Below are 20,258 nucleotides of genomic sequence, written 5' to 3' on the forward strand. Positions count from 1 at the left end.
AGCGCATCCTGCAGTGCTCCATTTTTTTGCTGTGTTAGGCGCAGGACCCCGTTGTGAAGGTATTCAGAACCATAATAACATATTACACTTTTTTGTAGGTGCTGATAGCATTTGGCGAAGTCTGCAAAGTGAAACTGAACGTTCCTTCTCATCTGGGTGCTGAACAGTTGGTAGGCAGAGGTGAGAAATAAGATTAATTTTATTCCTTGTTTTACCAGAATGGTTATTATCAATGTAGTGCCTGTTTTGGACCTTGCCAGTCAGTATTCATCTCTTTGACAGAGGAGATTTACATTCCAGAGAAGGCTAGTGTGGTGCTTCTGCAGCCTCTTGGGCTTTTTTTTTTTTTCCTGTGTGCTGTTTTCTAAACATCTGATAAACATATGTGCAGTACTGTGGCTAGGAAAGCGAATAGAATGTTGGGTATTATTAGGAAAGGTATGGAAAACAGGTGTGAGGATGTTATGATGCCATTATATCGCTCCATGGTGCGATCGCAACTTGAGTATTGTGTTCAATTCTGGTCGCCGCATCTCAAGAAAGATATAGTAGAATTGGAAAAGGTGCAGCGAAGGGCGACTAAAATGATAGCGGGGATGGGACGACTTCCCTATGAAGAAAGACTAAGGAGGCTAGGGCTTTTCAGCTTGGAGAAGAGACAGCTGAGGGGAGACATGATAGAGGTATATAAAATAATGAGTGGAGTGGAACAGGTGGATGTGAAGCGTCTGTTCACGCTTTCCAAAAATACTAGGACTAGGGGGCATGCAATGAAACTAGTGTAGTAAATTTAAAACCAATCATAGGTTTTCTTCACCCAATGCATAATTAAACTCTGAAATTCGTTGCCGGAGAACGTGGTGAAGGCGGTTAGCTTGGCAGAGTTTAAAAAGGGGTTAGACGGTTTCCTAAATAGACTTGGGGAAAATCCACAATTCCAGGAATAACATGTATAGAATGTTTGTACGTTTGGGAAGCTTGCCAGGTGCCCTTGGCCTGGATTGGCCGCTGTCGTGGACAGGCTGCTGGGCTCGATGGACCCTTGGTCTTTTCCCAGTGTGGCATTACTTATGTACTTTTAGAGGCCTAGCTCTTACCTCTAAGCCTGAACCCTTGGCCTGTATTTCACTGAGCACAAGTGACAGCATTTTTCTACATGCCCTACCAAGGAAGTTGATAGAGACAAAAGCAGTAACGGGATTCAAAAAGGCATGGGAAGCACAGAGGAACTCTAATTAGAAAATGGATAGTATAAAACAAACAAAACTTAAATGGCTACATGTGTGTTGATGTGTCGAGTGGCATTTAGATGGTGACTCTGACTGTGATGTACTAAGGCCGGTGCCAGGCAGACACGTATTGTCAAATCCAGTTTAAGATGGACTGAAGTAGGCTTCGATAGCAACTGCAGTAGCTGAAACATAAGGAAAGGACAGCTCTGGGTAAACTTTTATGGTCTATGTCTCAGAAATACCAAAGAAAGACCATGATCAAGTGTTTTATATCACATTCATTGTTGGTTTAATCATGAACTGATAATGAGTGTGACTGTTGGGCAGACTGGATTGACCATCATTAAATCTATCTTCCTTAGCATCCCTCCGGACCGGCCCAGGATTGGACTGATGGGTTGTGCACGCCTACCAGCAGGTGGAGACTGAGAAAAAAACTCTGACTCTAGAGAGCCAATGAGAGCCCTGGTCATGTGACCCTAGCCTCAGTATTTTCTCAGTCTCCCAGCAGGTAGGACGTGAGCCTATTAGTCTCTCTTTTTGGTATTTGTAGATATTTTTCTTTATTGGTTCTTCTGTGCCCAGGAATTTTATTGAGGTCATTCCTGATACTAAGTGCCTTAGTGTTCAGCCTCTGGGGTGTTAAACTCGGGTGCCCCGAGTCCCTCCCCCCTATTTCCTCCCCATCTCCCTTCTGGTGTATCCTCACACAGCATTATTAATAACTAAGGGAAGGGCTTGTAAAGGAGTATTGCCTTTGGGAGAGGCAGCCAGTACTTTAAAAAAAGAAAAAAAAAAAGAAAGAACTGAACAGCTGAGTAAGCTATCTGTTCCCCGCTGACTTAACGAGCAGGCAGCTCTGTCAGGCAGCTCTGTTTTTTCAACTCTGTGTGGGGTTTTCAGCACCTGTTTAAAAAAAAAAAAAAAAAAAGAGCTACGAGATAGGGGAAGCGAACGAAGGCAAGCCAGTACCCTTTTAGTGCTTTATTGCTCCTGTCAGCCCTCGGGTTTTTAGCTGCTAAATAGGCTGTTTAAAAAGGCGCAAACCGCGTTGCCGCTTTCTCGCGAGTGCTCGCTTGTTGCCGCGATGGCGGAAAAGTTGAAAAGATGTGCAGTCTGTCAGCGTTGGGGGGTTAATGCCTCCGGCGCCTGTAAATTTTGTACAGCGCTTGACATGCCCGCCGTTTCTCTTCCTCCGCCGGCTTTGTCTTCGGTTCCGTCGGGGGTTCCGATTTTGCCGTCGCGCTCCCTCGCTCCTAGTTCGGAGGCCTCTGGCTTAGTTCTTGAAGCGCCCGTGGCGAAAGTGGCGCGAACGGCGGCCATTTTGTCTCCTGCTCCTTCAACGTCGGGTGCCGTGTCTGGCCCTTTAAACTCCGCGATTTTGGGAGATTTCAATACGGAGGTCCTGGTACATTCGGCAGCCACTCAGGGAGGAGGTTTTCCCCCTGAGTTTGTTATTCAGATGTACCAGGCCTTCCTGATGCAGCGAGAGGGTCCAGCAGCGGGGCTGTCAGGGGCTACAGCGGGGCTGTCAGGGGCTATGGGCAGTTCGGTTCCTACTGCAGCTAAGCCTAGGACATGTGAGTTTCCTTCAGATCTGGTACCAGAGCATAGTTCAGACATGTCTTTTTTGGAGGAAGAGGAAGACTTAGGACCGGCACTTAATGAGCTGGCTTGGGAGGATCCTTCCTCTTTAGATCCTGACACTGTTCCTTTGGGCCAGGGGGAAGATCCCTCGGTGGCTAGAGTGTTTCATAAGGAAGATTTACAGGATCTTATTGCTATGGTGGCTACTACTTTAAATTTTGATGATCAGCCTCCAGCTTCACAAGTCCGAAAGGTTGATTTGTTGGTTAAGGGCTCTAGGGCTTCCAGCAAGACCTTTCCTATGCATGAGGACATTTGGGATGTCATTAAAGCGCAGTGGGAGGTCCCGGATGCTGCTTTTCGGCCTACTAGATCTATGTCTCGTCTATATCCAGTGCCCGAAGCTGATAAAGCACTTCTTAAGCTCCCAGTGGTTGATGCTGTGGTCTCTGCGGTTACTAAACGCAACACAGTCCCAGTAGATGGAGGAACGGCGCTTAAAGATACTCAAGACAGGCGTTTGGACTCTCTTTTGAAGCATAATTTTGAGGTTTCCTCTCTGGCAGTGCAGGCGGCCATTTGCGGATCTTTAGTGGCCAGGGCTGTTTTCGTTGGGCCGAGAGAGTCCTGGATAGATCTTCAGATGATCTCGCAGCTATAGATGTCGAGGTGGCAAAGATTGAAACGGGCTCTGCTTTTTTAGCCGATGCTCTATATGACCTGTTGAGGGCATCTTCTAAATCTTTGGCCCTGGGAGTTGCAGCTCGCCGCTCTCTTTGGTTGAAAGGTTGGTCGGCCGATGTGGCCTCCAAGTCTAAGTTAAGTAAATTTCCCTTTAGGGGTTCATTTTTGTTTGGAGAGGATTTGGACAAATTGGTTCACTCCCTAGGAGACTCTAAGGTGCCTCGTCTCCCTGAAGATCGGCCTCGCCTATCCAGTCGGGGTGCCTTGTTTGGACGTGGTAGGCTAAGGTCTTTCCGTAGATTTCAGCCTGATAAAGCTTCTCAGCCTCAGAGATCGCGTTTCTTTACCAGGAACCAGTCCTTTCGTGGTTACCGCAGAGGAGGCAGATTCTCAAGCGGCAATTTTCGCTCCCCTGCGCGTACTTCCCAATGAAGGTGCGAGGGCCCCTTCTCTGGTACCTGTCGGAGCTCGGCTTTCTCAGTTTTATCAGAGGTGGGCCCACATTACATCAGATCAGTGGGTCTTGGAGGTGGTTCGAGACGGATATGCCTTAGAATTTGCAAGGCCTATTTCAGACGCCTTTCTGGAGTCTCCCTGTCGCTCTCCCCTCAAAGCGCGTGCGGTTCGGGAGACTCTCCAGAGGCTCTTAGATCTTCAGGCGATTTATCCAGTTCCTCCTGCCGAGTACAAGCAAGGTCGGTATTCCATTTACTTTGTGGTGCCCAAAAAGGAGGACTCCCATCGTCCTATTCTCGACCTCAAAGCTGTCAATCGCGCTCTCAAGGTCACCAGTTTTCGGATGGAGACCCTTCGGTCAGTCATAGTAGCAGTGCGCAAGGGAGAGTATTTAACAGCCTTGGACCTGACAGAGGCCTATTTGCATATTCCCATTCGTCCTGCTCACCACAAGGTTTTGCGTTTTGCAATTCTAGGCCGGCATTATCAGTTTCGCGCTCTGCCTTTCGGCCTGGCGACGGCGCCGCGCACATTTACCAAAGTGATGGTCGTGGTTGCAGCGGCTCTCAAGAAGGAAGGGATTTTGGTTCATCCCTACCTGGACGACTGGTTGATAAGGGCAAAGTCTTATCAAGAAAGTTGTCAGGTCACGGAGCGAGTAGTAACGTTCCTGCAGTCCCTAGGTTGGGTGGTGAACATAGCCAAGAGCCGTTTGGTTCCCTCTCAGTCTCTAGAGTATTTGGGGGTCACCTTCGATACTGCGAGGGGTCGAGTTTTTCTTCCGCAGGGCAGAATCCTAAAGCTCCGGTCTCAGGTTTTGAATTTGATGCATCTGAAAGTACCTTGTGTTCGAGACTATCTTCAGGTTCTCGGTTCCATGGCTGCCTCGATAGAAGTAGTTCCCTGGGCCAGAGCTCACATGAGATCTCTTCAGTGGTCTCTTCTGACCCGGTGGTCTGCTCAAACAGATTCCCTTCTGATGAGACTGCCTTTGCGGCTCCGGGAGCGAATCTCTCTGTTTTGGTGGCTACGGATGCAGAATCTCACTGTGGGGATGCCGTTGGAGCCTTCGCGGTGGATACCTCTAACAACAGATGCCAGTCTCCGGGGCTGGGGGGCTCATTGCCTGGACAAGTGGGCCCAGGGCCTCTGGTCGCCGCTGGAAGCAGTTCAATCCATCAACTTTCTGGAGACCAGGGCGATTCGGTTAGCTCTGCTGCACTTCGGTTCTCTTCTGGAGGGCACAGCTGTGCGAGTTCTCTCGGACAACGCCTCGGCAGTAGCCTACATCAACCGCCAGGGAGGTACGAGGTGCCATCTCCTGTGTCGGGAAGCGGAGAGTCTCCTGGCGTGGGCGGAGATTCACCTCACGGCCATCTCAGCCTCGCATGTGGCAGGAGTGGACAACGTGCAAGCAGACTTCCTCAGTCGTCACACTCTCGATCCCGGGGAATGGGCTCTGAGCGATCGGGCGTTTCAGTTGATAGTACAGCGCTGGGGTCTTCCAGTACTAGATCTCTTCGCCGCCAGGCTCAACTCCAAAGTTCCTCGCTTCTTCAGTCGCCGAAAAGATGTAAGGGTGGCAGGGGTAGACGCCCTCTTGCAGCAGTGGCCCTCCGGCCTTCTTTACGCATTTCCTCCATGGCCACTAATAGGTCGTCTCCTTCAGAAGATCGAAGACCACGGGGGGCCGATCATTCTGGTGGCACCGGACTGGCCTCGGCGTCCCTGGTACGCGGATCTCCAGCGTCTGTCCGTGGCGTCTCCTCTTCGTCTTCCGGCACACAAGGCTTTGCTGGTTCAAGGACCAGTTCCGCATCCAGATCCAGCTCGATTTTGTCTTACGGCTTGGCTCTTGAACGAGCTCGTTTAACTAAGCGAGGATTTTCAACGCCAGTGATTTCTACCATGCTGCAGTCTCGTCGCCGTTCCACCTCTTTAAACTATATTCGCACGTGGAGAATTTTTGAGGAGTGGTGTGCAGAAGCTGACATTGTTCCTTTTCAGGCGTCAGTACCTCAGATGTTAGACTTTTTACAGCGAGGTTTTGATAAGGGGCTCTCTCTTTCGTCGCTGAAGGTGCAGGCGGCAGCTCTGTCCTGTTTCAGAGGTAGAATAAGGGGTAAGTCTTTGGCTAGTCTTCCCGAGGTGGCTCGTTTTTTGAAGGGGGTCAGCCTTCTTCGTCCTCCGGTCAGATCGGTTTTTCCATCTTGGGACCTTAATCTGGTGCTTTCGTCTCTGACAAAGCCTCCTTTTGAGCCTTTACAAGCATGTTCTCTGAAGGATTTAACGCTTAAGACGGTGTTTTTGGTGGCTATCGCGTCAGCTAGAAGAGTCTCAGAGTTGCAAGCTTTTTCCTGTAGATCTCCATTTCTGGAATTTTCTAAAGAGCGAGTGGTCCTTCGGCCGGTTCCTTCCTTTTTGCCCAAGGTACTATCTCGGTTTCATATGTCCCAGTCGGTTTTTCTTCCTATTCTGGGATCCTCCTCCGGAACGCAGGAGCAGCGAAAGTTGCATACTCTGGATGTTAGGAGAGTACTTAAACGGTATCTTGCGGTTACGGAGGACTTCCGTCGCTCGGACCGCCTCTTTCTGCTGTTTGCTGGTCACCGCAAGGGCCTGGCAGCTTCTAAGCCTACTTTGTCTCGGTGGATCAAAGAAATGATAGCGTCTGCTTATCTCTTGGCAGACAGACCAGTTCCGGCAGCGCTTAAAGCTCATTCTACCCGGGGGCAGGCAGCCTCGTGGGCAGAGTGTTCCTTGGTGCCTCCAGCGGAGATCTGTAAGGCGGCGACTTGGTTGTCACTTCATTCTTTCTCTAAGCATTACAGGCTAGATGTACAGTGTCGTCAGGAGACCGTCTTTGCATCTCGCGTACTCACAGCGGGTTTGCTGGGGTCCCTCCCTTAGGACTACTGCTTTGTTACGTCCCATCAGTCCAATCCTGGGCCGGTCCGGAGGGACGCTAAGGAAGGAGAAACTAGACCTTACCTGCTAATTTGCTTTCCTTTAGTCCCTCCGGACCGGCCCAGGTCCCTCCCATGTTCTATGATTCTCAACTTTACTGTGTACAGAGATGCAACTGTCGTCTACAGAGCTGTTCTGCTAGTTAGACAGTTAAAGGAGATACATTATGGTCTATAAGAAATACATTATGTTCTACAAGTTAAATGTTTTGCAAGTTCTCTGGTTATTCAGTTCATAATATTATACAACTTGCACAGTTTATGGGATACACATTTCTGTACATAATTGGCCATGCCACGGCTCTGAACCGAGTTGTTGGTGTGCCCAGTGTCACGGCGAAGCCGTAGTTTAAGCACGTTGGTTTCTCTCGTGCTGCCTGGCTGCTTAAATTCCTCAGGGCACAGAATATAGGTCCTTCTTTTCCTTTCTGCTTGGTTATTCAAATACTGAGGCTAGGGTCACATGACCAGGGCTCTCATTGGCTCTCTAGAGTCAGAGTTTTTTACTCAGTCTCCACCTGCTGGTAGGCGTGCACAACCCATCAGTCCAATCCTGGGCCGGTCCAGAGGGACTAAAGGAAAGCAAATTAGCAGGTAAGGTCTAATTTCTCCATCATTTATTATGTTACTATGTAACTGGTGTTGACAAGCAATAATAGGCTTTAATGGGCCTTAATTGGCACCAGTTAGCAGTCATACATGTAACTGCCCTTAGCTGGCATTCTATAAGTTGCGTACTTAAATTCCACAGCACATAACTCCAAAGGGAGGGGTCTTAGACTTGGGAGGGGCATGTCAGGAAATTATGTACACAGGTTATAATATTTATGTGCCTAACTGCATACAGTTAGGCTTGAGCAGTTACGCCAGCCATTGAACTAGCATATATGCTTACAACTAAAATTAGGGTCATAAATGTAGACTTGTACATGGAACTCAAAGAGTGGAAACAAGTACAAAGAAAATACAAAATCAGACATACCAAAAGAACGCATTACAAAACTATAATAAGACCAAATTACAAGGACACGCACAAACTCTTTTCACTTGTAAACAGTCTCCTAAACACCACACGGGTCACCTCGAATAGCACAGACACCCCATCAGCAACCAACCTAGCGAACAATTACGACGCATGATACCAAGCAATACCATTGAGTACACAAACATCCTTGAATGCTTAGACCCAAATCCTGGGGAATACCCAGCCGATCGATCATGGACCAATTTTGACCTGATCTCAATAAATGAACTCACACACTGGCTCAGTAAATATGCCAAATCTCGATGCAAACTTGACACTTGCCCTACCAGCCTAATAAGATCTGCACCCAAACAATTCAAACAAGACCTCATGAACCAAATAAACTACAGACTCATAAACGGACTCTTCCCCACGGAAAATGGAAATATCCTACTCACTCCTCTGCCTAAAGATACCAAGAAAAGCACAATGGACTTAACCAACTACCGACCAGTCGCTTCCATCCCACTCACAACAAAATTGATGGAAGGTATAGTGACGAAACAACTCACGGAATACCTGACCAAACACTCAAATCTACATGAGTTTCAATCAGGATTTCGATCAAATCATAGTACTGAAACTGTACTAGTGTCGGCAATGAACACATTCAAAACAACGATCGCAACCGGCAAGAACATACTCATTCTACAATTCGACATGTGTAGTGCCTTTGACATGGTGGATCATGGAATATTATTACACCTACTAGAGTACTTTGGAATTGGAGGCCCAGTTCTTAAATGATTTGAAGGATTCCTCACCACCAGATCCTACCAAGTAATAACGAATACGGACAGATCACCACCTTGGAGACCAGAATGCGGAGTTCCCCAAGGATCCCCCTCTCACCAACTATCTTCAACCTAATGATGATACCACTAGCCAAACTCCTAGCCAACCAAAACCTTAACACCTACATATATACCGATGATGTTACGATCCATATCCCGTTCAAAAGCGACTTAAATGAAATAACCAACATGATCAACCAGAGCTTCCAGACTATGCACTCTTGGGTGGACTCATTCAAGCTAAAACTCAACGCAGAAAAAACTCAATGTCTAGTTCTCACCTCCCAATACAATACAAACAACTACCCTATAATAACTACACCCTACTGCACACTTCCTATCTCAGAAAATCTGAAAATCCTTGGAGTCACCATTGACCAAAACTTCACTCTCGACACCCACGCGAAGAACACTACGAAAAAAATGTTCCAATCGATGTGGAAACTCAAAAGAATAAAACCTTTCTTCCCAAGAAACATCTTCCGCACCCTAGTACAATCACTGGTAATAAGCCACTTGGACTACTGTAACGCTCTATACGCAGGCTGCAAAAAACAGACCATCAAAAAACTCCAGACAGCCCAGAACACCGCAGCCAGACTCATTTTTGGAAAACCTAAATACGAAAGTGCGAAACCCCTCAGAGAGAAACTGCACTGGCTCCCGCTCAAGGAATGAATTGAGTTCAAGATCTGCACGACTGTACACAAAATCATTCATGCACATGCCCCACTCTATATGCTAAACTTAGTAGACTTACCGCCCAGGAATGCCAAAAGATCGGCCCGCAAATTCCTCAACCTGAACTTCCCCAGCTGTAAAGGAATGAAATACAAACAGGCTTATGCTACTACCTTTGCGTACAAAAGCACACAGTCCTGGAACGCACTACCCATGGCGCTGAAAACCATAACCAATCTAACAAGCTTTCGCAAAGCCCTGAAAACACATCTCTTCAACAGAGCCTACAAAAGTCACCCTCAATGAAACAAATCATTCCTTAAACTACCCAAGTACACCTAAGACACCTCTCGCACGACCTTACCTAACACCTTTCCATCTGAATTCCTCTTTCACCTCAGCTTATGATTGACTGTCTTTTTTTTTTTTTCTTTTTTTTTTTTGTCTTCAAATCATGTAACGACGTTTTCATTTCCATACTCTGTAAGCCACATTGAGCCTGCAAAAAGGTGGGAGAATGTGGGGTACAAATACAATAAATAAATTGCTGTTTAATGTAACTGCTGTTATAGAATATTAGCATAACTGCCATGGTAGAATTCATGCTTTTCATCCCAGCACCTAATTTAAGGCGACTTTGTGAGAATTACCCTCAAAATATATTTAGGCTCATTTTACTAAGGTGCAGTACTGGATTTAGCATTCAGTAACGTTTAGTACCCACTAACCCCCAGATTCTGTAAAGCGCGCATAGAGATCCGTGCTAAAATTGGTACAGATTCTATAACAATGTACACAACTAAATTGGCTTAACAAGTTAATCAGCATTGATAACAGCTGTTAAGCATTAATGAGCACTAATTGGCACTGATTAAAATTTACGTGCACGACTCGCTAAGCGTATTCTGTAATGAAGTGTGCCAAACTTCTTATGCATGCAAGCAAAAAGGGGTGTGGATATAGATGGGAAAATGGGTGTTTCATGGGCGTTCCAAAATTTACACGCATAATTATAGAATATGACCCAGTACCTGCTGGGATTTATGCCACATTTTCGTTGGTGTAAATGGATGCACGTAGGGCTTGGCGATTGCTTCTCTCAAGGTGTAGATTGCAGCATTGTCTTTTCTTTTCTTTTTTTTTGTTTGTTTGGCAAAGATGATTTAACAAAGGAAAAATAAAATAATTCCACAATTCCCTTCTTACATTGAGATAGCAAAAAGTCAAAGGACAAAATTAGTTACAAGAAAATTAAATTACAATATAAGCTGAGATTTTTAAACATATTATTCATCTGTAGTCCACAATGCAGGGGGGCATACTAATATTTTCAGTAGAAATCAAACAAAATAAAACATGGAAAAGAAAATAAGATGATACCTTTTTTATTGGACATAACTTAATACATTTCTTGATTAGCTTTCGAAGGTTGCCCTTCTTCGTCAGATTGGAAATAAGTAAATGTGCTAGCTGACAGTGTATATAAGTAAAAACATTCAAGCATTACTATGACAGTCTGACAGGGTGGGAGGATGGGGGTGGGTAGGAGGTATGCATGGGGACATCAAAGCATATCGTCAGATCGGAAATAAGCTTATTTCCGATCTGACGAAGAAGGGCAACCTTCGAAAGCTAATCAAGAAATGTATTAAGTTATGTCCAATAAAAAAGGTATCATCTTATTTTCTTTTCCATGTTCTATTTTGTTTGATTTCTATTGATAACCTTAAGAGTGGACTAACACGGCTACCACACTCCTCTACTTAATATTTTCAGGAAATAGCAAAAGAATAACCTACAAATTCTTTGCATAAGGAACTAGAGAATGAGAGGGAGTTCCAGGAGTCCTAATAATTCACGGAGTTGATGTAATTTGTCTTAACTGATCAGAGGGCAGTAAGGCAATTTTTGCATCCAAAAAAGAACCGAATTGTATAGGGTCAAAAAATATATATTTGACCGAATGCAACTTAACTACACATTTACATGGAAAATTCAACCACCAGATAGCGCCCAACTGTTGAATTTTTGGGCGAAGTTTAAGAAATTCTTTACGACGTTTTTGGGTAGCCCTAGAGATATCCAGAAACATTCTTATTTTATAGTTCATAAAAAGCTGTTCTGTGTGAAGGAAAAATTGGTTTAATATCCAGTCCCTATCCGGCTGTAATACAAAAGAGATAATTAAAGTCATTGGTATTAATCCCAAGTTATCATCTTCCAAGGTTTGAGTCAAATGTAAATCCAAGGTATCAAATGGGATTTCATTTCCTTGTTGTGATGATTGTTGGTTCTCTTTTCTCTTATAAGGTGATAGAAAATAAATTTTTGAAATGGGTGGGTATGCCTTTTCCGGTATCCCCAAAACTTCACCTAAGTATTTTTTAAAAGTTATTAATGGAGCTATCATTGGTTGCTTGGGAAAATTTATCAATCGAAGAGTATTAGCTCTCTGTGCATTCTCTAACATTTGAACTTTGTTTTGTAGATATTGATTCTCTTTAATTAGATTATTTTGCACTTGTTGTGACTTTTGTATTTCTTGCGAGTTATTTTCTAGAAGATTGTCCATAGTTTATATTTGTCCTTCTAAGACTGGTATTTTATTCAGCAACAACTGAGATTGATCTGATAAAGGGGTAAGCTTTTATACAAGCAACGCTTCCAGTTTCTTTAGTGCCTCCCAAATGGCGTCTAACGTTATATTTTCTGGTTTCTCAGCAAGTGAGAACTTACTTGATACTTCCATCTGGGTAGGGTGCTCCAATCGCCCCCGCTCCCTCTGAAGAATGGTCTTGAGTCAAGTCCTTCCCTTCTTTCAGTCCCAACACCTCATGTGTTGTTACTTTCAGCAGAGTTTCATCCAGGGTGGGTCCCGCGCCGAGTTTCCCTTCCACCTCCTGGGTACTAGGGGTTTCTCAGTCCCTTCCCGGCGTGTCTGCCGGCATAGGCGGGGCAATCCGCTGCTTGGGGCTCAAATGTTGTTTCGCTCTCCAGACGGTGAGGCGGCTCTCCTTCCTCCACTCTCTCTGTCAGCGGAGTACAGGCTCCCAACTTTGCTCCCGGTATGAAATAACGCTCCAAAGTTGAAACCGACGGCAAAGCTGGAGCCGCGGGACCAGCCCTTTGCCTGCCTCTCCTCTTGGGCATTGCCGAACAGGAGTTTAAGAGGAAATAAGGTAATAAGTCTGGAGCATCTTTTCAAAGCTCCCTCTCAGACGCCATCTTGCCCCGTCGCCGCATTGTCTTCTTTTCAAGGTAGAATCAAAGGCAAATCTTTGGCTAGTCATCCAGATGTTGTTCGTTTTCTTCGAGGAGCAGGATTACTTCATCCTCCGTCTAGACCGATTTTTCCTACTTGGGACCTCAATATAATTCTCTCAGCCCTTACTAGGTCACCTTGAGGGGCATAATCAAACGGCGCCGGCAAAATCGATCGCTGGCGATCTATTTTTGCGGCGCCGCAAAAGCTGGCCAGAACCGTATTATCGAAAAAGATGGCCGGCCAACTTTTATTTCGATAATACGGTTGGGGCCGGCCAAATGCCACAGATCGCCGGGTTTGAGATGGCCAACTTTGTTTTTCAGCGATAATGGAAACTGGAACCGGCCATCTCAAACCCGGCCAAATCCAAGGCATTTGGCCGTGGGAGGGGCCAGCATTCGTAGTGCACTGGTACTTCTGGATGTTTAGATCTTGCTGATCAGTTATGTTATGACTTACTTGTTCAGGAGTGCTGTATTTTGTGATACTGTTTTGAGAAATGTTCAAGAAAGACTTCATACAAATGAAAAAAGTCCCTGCCGTGCACTTCCCTTAATAGCCGTCTTTCTCTCCGAAAGTGCACTTCTCTTAATGGCCGTCTTTCTCCCTGAACTGGGAAATCAAAAGCTTTTGCACACTGCTTTTTTTTTTGTAGTAACAGTGGGATTTGAACCAGCCACCTCTGCATTACAAGACCAGTGATGTAACCACTTGGCCACAGCTCCACTTACTTGGGTGTCCCTCCCTTTTGATTATACCTCTCCAGGTCTCTCTCAGCCACTCACAGACAGCTTAACGCACTGTGATTGGCTGAGAGAGACCTGAAGGGGTATAATCAAAAGGGAGGGACAGCCAAGTAAGTGAAGCTGTGGCCAAGTGGTTACATCATGGCTCTAGTAATGCAGAGGTGCCTGGTTCAAATCCCACTGTTACTATTAAAAAAACTGTGAGCAAAAACTGTTTTGATTTCCCTGTTTGGGGAGAAAGCCGGCCATTAAGAGAAGTGCACTTTCGGAGAGAAAGACAAAGACGGCTATTAAGGGAAGTACACGTCAGGGACAGCCATCAAGGGAAAATGAACGGCAGGGACTTTTTAAAATTTGTATGAAGTCTTTCTTGAACATTTCTCAAAACAGTATCACAAAATACAGCACTCCAGAACAAGTAAGTCATAACATAACTGATCAGCAAGATCCTTTTTTTTTTTTTACGAGCTGGCGACTGGCTTCCCCTCCTAGGAAGGAAATGTTTTAAATTTTTTTTTTTGGGTGGGAGGGGGTTGGTGACCACTGGAGGAGTATGGGGAGGTCATCCCCGATTCCTTCCGGTGATCATCTGGTCAGTTTGGGCATCTTTTTGAGACTTGGTCGTGAAAATAAATAGACCAAGTAAAACCGGCCAAATGCTCGTCATCGCCAGTTTTCTTTTTTCCATTATCAGCTGAAGCCGGCCATCTCGTAAGCACGCCCACATCCTGCCTTCACTACCCTGCCGACTCGCCCCCTTGAAGTTTAGCCGCCTCTGCGACGGAATGCCGGCGAGTGTGTCCAAAAATTGGCTTTCAATTATACCGATTTGGCCGGTTTTAGGAGATGGCCGGCCATCTCCCGATTTGTGTCAGAAGATGGCCGGCTATCACTTTCGAAAATAAGCTGGCTTTTGAACCTTTGGCGACCTGCTTTCTGAAAGATTTGATGCTTAAAAGTGGTGTTTTTAGTTGCCATTGCCTCAGCTAGGCGTGTGTCAGAGTTACAAGCATTTTCCTGTAGGTCTCCTTTTTTTGAATTTTCTAAGGAGTGAGTGTGCCCTGTTCCTTCCTTTCTTCCTAACGTTTTATCCAGGTTTCATTTGAATCAGTCAGTAGTTTTGCTGGTTTGTCTGCAGGGTCAGAGGAATAGCAGATTTTGCGGAAGCTTGACGTCAAGAAAGTCCTTAAGCATTATTAGCAAACTACTGAGGAATTCAGACAATCAGATTGTCTTTTTCTGCTCATTGCAGGCGCCCGCACAGGTTTAGCCATTTCAAGATGGTTAAAAGAAATGATTGCTTCTGCTTACCTTCTATCAGGAAAACCTGTTCCAGAAGGAGTAAAAGCTCACTCTACCACAGGACAAGCAGCATCGTGGGCTGAGCGCTTTTTAGTGCCTCCTGTGGACATATGTAAGGCAGCAATTCTTTTTCTAAGCATTACAGATTTAGATGTACATTGTTGTCAGAATACAGTTTTGGAGCAAGAGACCTTACAGTGGGATTATTAGGGTCCCTTCCTTAGGTGTACTGCTTTGTTACTTCCCATCAGTATTTTTCTGGGCCAGTCCGGAGGGATGCTAAGGAAGGAGAAATTAGATCTTACCTGCTAATTTGCTTTCCTTTAGTCCCTCCGGACTGGCCTAGAACCCTCCCTGTGATATGACTTTTTGACCATTATTTTCTGATGGGTACCTTAGCACACATGTAATTTAGTATTGTATAACACACACACATTGCCCTACCCTCAGTCTTTATGAGGGTTGTATATATCTCTATTTTCGAAGCCTGTAGGGCTTCATTTTTTGCCTGTTTGGCTTACCAGTTGCACAGAAGTTATTTCCTTTCTTTCCTGTTTTGTTAAGTTAATACTATACTTACTTTAGCTAGCTAAATAAGAATTGGCTCTCATGAGAGTCAGAATTCTCAGTCACCACCTGCTGGAAGGAGCATCAGTATTTTTTGGGGTGCCAGTCCAGAAGGACTAAAGGAAATCAAATTAGCAGGTAAGATCTAATTTCTCCATATTCAACTTCTTGTAGTTGAGGTGTTTCTGCCACAGACATAAATTTTGCTGTGCATCTATTTTTAAAATGTTGTTTTTCTTTTTGTACATTTTTAATTGTAGATATTCTACTCTCTTTTCTTTGAAAATTCTTTCATACAGTGAACTTGGAGAAATGTATGAAGTCCAACAGCATTGTTGCCATTTCAAAGGATCCAGGCTTCAGTATTATCGAAGATGCATTATACACAAGACATGCCATGACTTTACCTTCAAAAAGAAAAGTTACCATATTAATTCAGGACATGGAAACGCTGGATGAAAGGAAGCTTCATGTTGTCTTGGTGCCCCATAAGAAGGTAAGCAGAATGAAAAAATAAACAGAGAACACGTGATTTAAAATTCCCACTGCTTCAGTAAATTTATAATACTCAGTTTTGCAATAGGATGGGAGATTTTACTTTCAAAGGCCTGTTAATTTTAACATTAGTTCAAGTTGGGCTGACACCGTAATAATATGTGCATGAATTATAATCAGAGTCCTGATGTGCAGCCACCAGCTTTGACCCATTCTGCAGAATTTGGTTTCCTTGGGGAATTGTCACCAGGCTGTCAAAATCAAGCCATGCAGTGACAGCGTATTCTATAACAGCACCTGGGATCGGTGTGTCCCTCCTTCCTTTCTCTCCCATCTATTAGCATCATGACCCCCTCTCCTCTCCATGCCTTTCTTTTCATGTGCTGCATTTCCCGTTTTCCCTTCCCTCCATGTACAGAATGTCTCCCTCTCCTCTCCCTTCACTTCCATCCATGTGCTACTTGCCCATTCTCGCCCTCATATCCATGTACAGCTCTTGTCTCCTTCTCTGCCTCCCATCCATGTACAGCTCTTGTCTCCTTCTCTCCCTCGCTTAGACTATTGCAACTTGCTTCTCACAGGTCTCCCACTTAGCCATCTTTCTCCTCTTCAATCTGTTCAAAATTCTGCTGCACGACTAATATTCCGCCAGTGTCGTTATGCTCATATTAGCCCTCTCCTCAAGTCACTTCACTGGCTTCCTATCCGTTTCCGCATACAGTTCAAACTCCTCTTATTGACCTATAAGTGCATTCACTCTGCAGCTCCTCAGTACCTCTCCACTTTCATCTCTCCCTATATTCCTCCCCGGGAACTCCATTCACTGGGTAAATCTCTCTTATCTGCACCCTTCTCCTCCACTGCTAACTCCAGACTCCGTTCCTTTTATCTTGCTGCACCATATGCCTGGAATAGACTTCTTGAGCTGGTACGTCAAGCGCCATCTCTGACCGTCTTCAAATCTAAGCTAAAAGCCCACCTTTTTGATGCTGCTTTTAACTCCTAACCCTTATTCACTTGTTCAGAACCCTTATTTTATCATCCTCACTTTAATATTCCCATATCTCTTGTTTGTCCTGTTTGTCTGTCCTAATTAGATTGTAAGCTCTGTCGAGCAGGGACTGTCTCTTCATGTTCAAGTGTACAGCGCTGCGTACGTCTAGTAGCGCTATAGAATGATAAGTAGTAGTAGTAGAAACAACATCTTACGAGGCTGCCCTTTAGAGGGAAGTTGCTGTTTGGGGAAGATCTTGAGAAAATTGTGAAGGATTTGGGAGATTCGAAGTCCCAGCGTCTTCCAGAAGACAATCCAATTCTAAGTCAGGTTCTTCTAGGCCCCATTTTCTGTTGCCCGACGTTATAGGCCTGGCCCTTTTAGCGTACTAGATTCCAGCAGAAGTCTTCCTTTCGGACTGATGAGCGTGCAGTAAGCTCTGGAAACAGAACTCAAGTCTCTGGTCATTCTTCACAATGATGGGACGCTGGTCCCCTCTTCGAGGACTCCCGTAGGGGGTCGATTATCCCTTTTTTACGAGGAGTGGGCCGGGATCACGACAGACCATCAGAGATGGCTGTAGGTTAGAATTTGCAACGCCCGTCGCAGATGTATTTTTAGAATCTATTGTGCCACGGTGGCCAGAAAGCAGGCCCTTTTAGGCACGTTGCAATCGTTGCTAGATCTATGGGCAGTCGTCTGTGTTCCCCAGGACAAAATTCGCACAGGCCGATATTCAATCTATTTTGTAGTCCCTCAGAAAGGGGGATCTTTCAGGCCTATTCTCAACCTCATGTGAGTGTGTCTACGGGTTCGTCACTTCCAAATGGAGACCATATGGTCAGTCATAGCGTCCGTTGAACCCGGAGAGTTTCTTACAGTGTTAGATCTGAAGGAGGCATTCTTGCATATTCCCATTTGGCCCCCCACCCATCAAAGGTTTCTTTGGTTTGCCATCTTAGGCTGTCACTTTCAGTTCTGTGCGCGTCCCTTTGGCCTAGCGACTGCTCCTCGCACCTTTTCCAAGGTTATGGTTGTAGTAGCAGCCTTCCTCAGAAAAGAAGGGATCAAAGTTCATCCGTATCTCGATGACTGGTTGATTTGAACGGATTCGGAAGAAGACAGTCAGGCGGTCACCTCTCGGTAGGGTTATCAATTTTCCCAAAAGCCACTTAGTTCCTTCCTAGTCTCTGGAATATCTAGGGGTTCGCTTCGATACAGCATAGGGGCGGGTCTTCTTGCTGGAGAGCAGGAGACTTAAACTTTGTTCCCAGGTTTGCGCCCTGTTATGTTCCCAGGCTCGCGCCCTGTTATGTTCCCCTTGTCCTCAGGCGTGAAACTACCATGTTTCCCCGAAAATAGGACCTACCCCGAAAATAAGACCTACCGGGGTTTTCCTGCAAATTTAAAATATAAGACATCCCCACAAAAGTAAGACCTACCAAACTTTTTTTTTAAGCAGGGCCGCCGAGAGCCACCCGAGGTCGCGCCCCCCTCCACCCGAGGTCACTGGGCCCCCCCTCCATCGCTCCCGGAACTAACCTGAAGCTCCTTTCACCTTCGCAAGTTCAGATTGGAGCAGCAGCATGGCAGACATCTCCTTCCTTCCGTGTCCCGCCCTCGCCTGACGTAACATAACGTCAGGCGAGGGCGGGGCACGGAAGGAAGGAGAGGTCTGCCCTGCTGTTGCTTGCTGCTCCAAATCCGAACTTGCGAAGGTGAAAGGAGCTTCAGGTTAGTTCCGGGAGCGACAGAGGGGGGGGCCAGGCGACCTCGGGTGGGGGGGTGGGGGGGCGACCGATGTTTCCCAGAAAATAAGACATCCCGCCGAAAATAAGACCTAGCGCGTTTTGGGGAGGAAAAATAAATATAAGACAGTGAGGCATATTTTCAAAGCACTTAGCCTTCCAAAGTTCCATAGAAACCTATGGAACTTTGGAAGGCTAAGTGCTTTGAAAATATGCCTCAGTGTGTTATTTTCAGGGAAACACGGTATGTACAAGTCTTTGGCTCTATGACAGCCACACTGGAAGTGGTTCTGTGGGTGAGAGCTCACATGTATCCTCTCCAACTTGCATTGTTGAGTCACTGGTCCCCTGTGTCCCAGGATTATCTTCGTCATCTGACGTGGCTTCGTTTGGTGAGGGACAGCATGGCATGGTGGCCGTGTGCCTCCAACCTTCAGAAGGGAATGCCTTTGATGTCCCCGCAGTGGGTGCTAGTAGTCATGGATGCCAGTCTGTCGAGATGGGGATCCCATTGTCTTCATTGTGTGGCACAGGATCTATGGTCAGAGTCAAAGACGCAGTGGTCGATCAACCGATTGGAATTGAGAGTGGTGATGCTGGCTCTCAGAGCGTTTCAAGATCTCTTGGAAGGACAGGCAGTTCGAGTTATTTCAGACAACACCTTGGTGGTAGCTTACATCAACCATCAAGGGGGGGATTCAGAGTCTTGCCTTGGCCTCAGAGGCAACTGTTCTGCTGAATTGGGTGGAGACCCATCTGCTCTGTCGGCGGCTCACATTGCATGTCAGAGCAATGTACAAGCAGACTTTCTCAACTGTCATCACCTGGATGTGGTAGAGTGGGAGTTAGCGACACAGACCTTCCGTCTACTCTGTTGGAGGTGGGGCACTCCGGTTATGGATTTGATGGTGAGCAAACAAAACTACAAAGTTCCCAAGTTTTTCAGCAGAAGAAGAGAGGTCGACTCGCTGGGTCTCGACCCTGGCCAAATCTGGATCTTCTCTACGTCTTTCCTCCTTGACCTCTGATCGGATGGCTTCTGCATTGGATCAGATGGTATCCCGGTCTTGTGGTGTTGATAGCCCCGAACTGGCCACGTCGACTGTGGTATGCAGATCTAGTTCAGCTGCTTGTAGATCCTCCTCTGCTGCTTCCGGTCTTTTCAGGTCTTCTTTATCAAGGCCCAATTCAGATGGAGGACGTCTCCTGCTTTGGTCTTATGGCTTGAGGGCGAGACTAAGGAAAAAAGGCTATGAGGATTTTGTTATCACCCCTTTGATGCGAGCCCAAAAATGTTCCACCACTTCGTATGCCAGGGTGTGGCGTACGTTTGAGGTGTGGTGTGATGAGCACGCTTGGTCCCCCTTTACGGCATCTGTTGCTCAGATTTTAGACTTCCTCCAGGGTGGTCTGAAGAAAGGGTTGTCTTTTAACTTTCTTCGGGTGCAAGTTGCGGCTCTGGTGTGTTTCCGTGGAAGAGTAGCTGGTTCTACTCTGGCGATTCATTCAGATGTGGTCAGGTTTCTGAAGGGTGCACTCCATCTTCGCCCTCCGCTTTAGCATCTGTGCCCATCGTGGATCTGGTGATCAGTGCTTTGCAAGGCCCTCCCTTTGAACCGTTGCGCTCTGCTATGGAGAAGGATCTCACTTTGAAGACCGTATTTTTGGTTGCTATTTCCTTGCCATGCTGGGTTTCAGAATTGCAGGCCCTCTCGTG

General features: G+C 46.0%; 1 protein-coding gene across 1 annotated transcript in view; it reads left to right on the plus strand.

The window, feature by feature from the left end:
- Positions 1-20,258, plus strand: part of LOC115456472 (desmocollin-3-like) — a 209,431-nt gene that overhangs the window by 18,425 nt on the left and 170,748 nt on the right. Inside the window, exons 2-3 of the mRNA XM_030185558.1 lie at positions 99-180; positions 15,604-15,800. Of these exons, the coding sequence (XP_030041418.1) occupies positions 99-180; positions 15,604-15,800 (279 nt within the window). The remainder of the gene's footprint in view (positions 1-98; positions 181-15,603; positions 15,801-20,258) is intronic.

Source organism: Microcaecilia unicolor, chromosome 13, assembly GCF_901765095.1.
Source record: "Microcaecilia unicolor chromosome 13, aMicUni1.1, whole genome shotgun sequence".
In the NCBI taxonomy this organism is placed as follows: domain Eukaryota; kingdom Metazoa; phylum Chordata; class Amphibia; order Gymnophiona; family Siphonopidae; genus Microcaecilia; species Microcaecilia unicolor.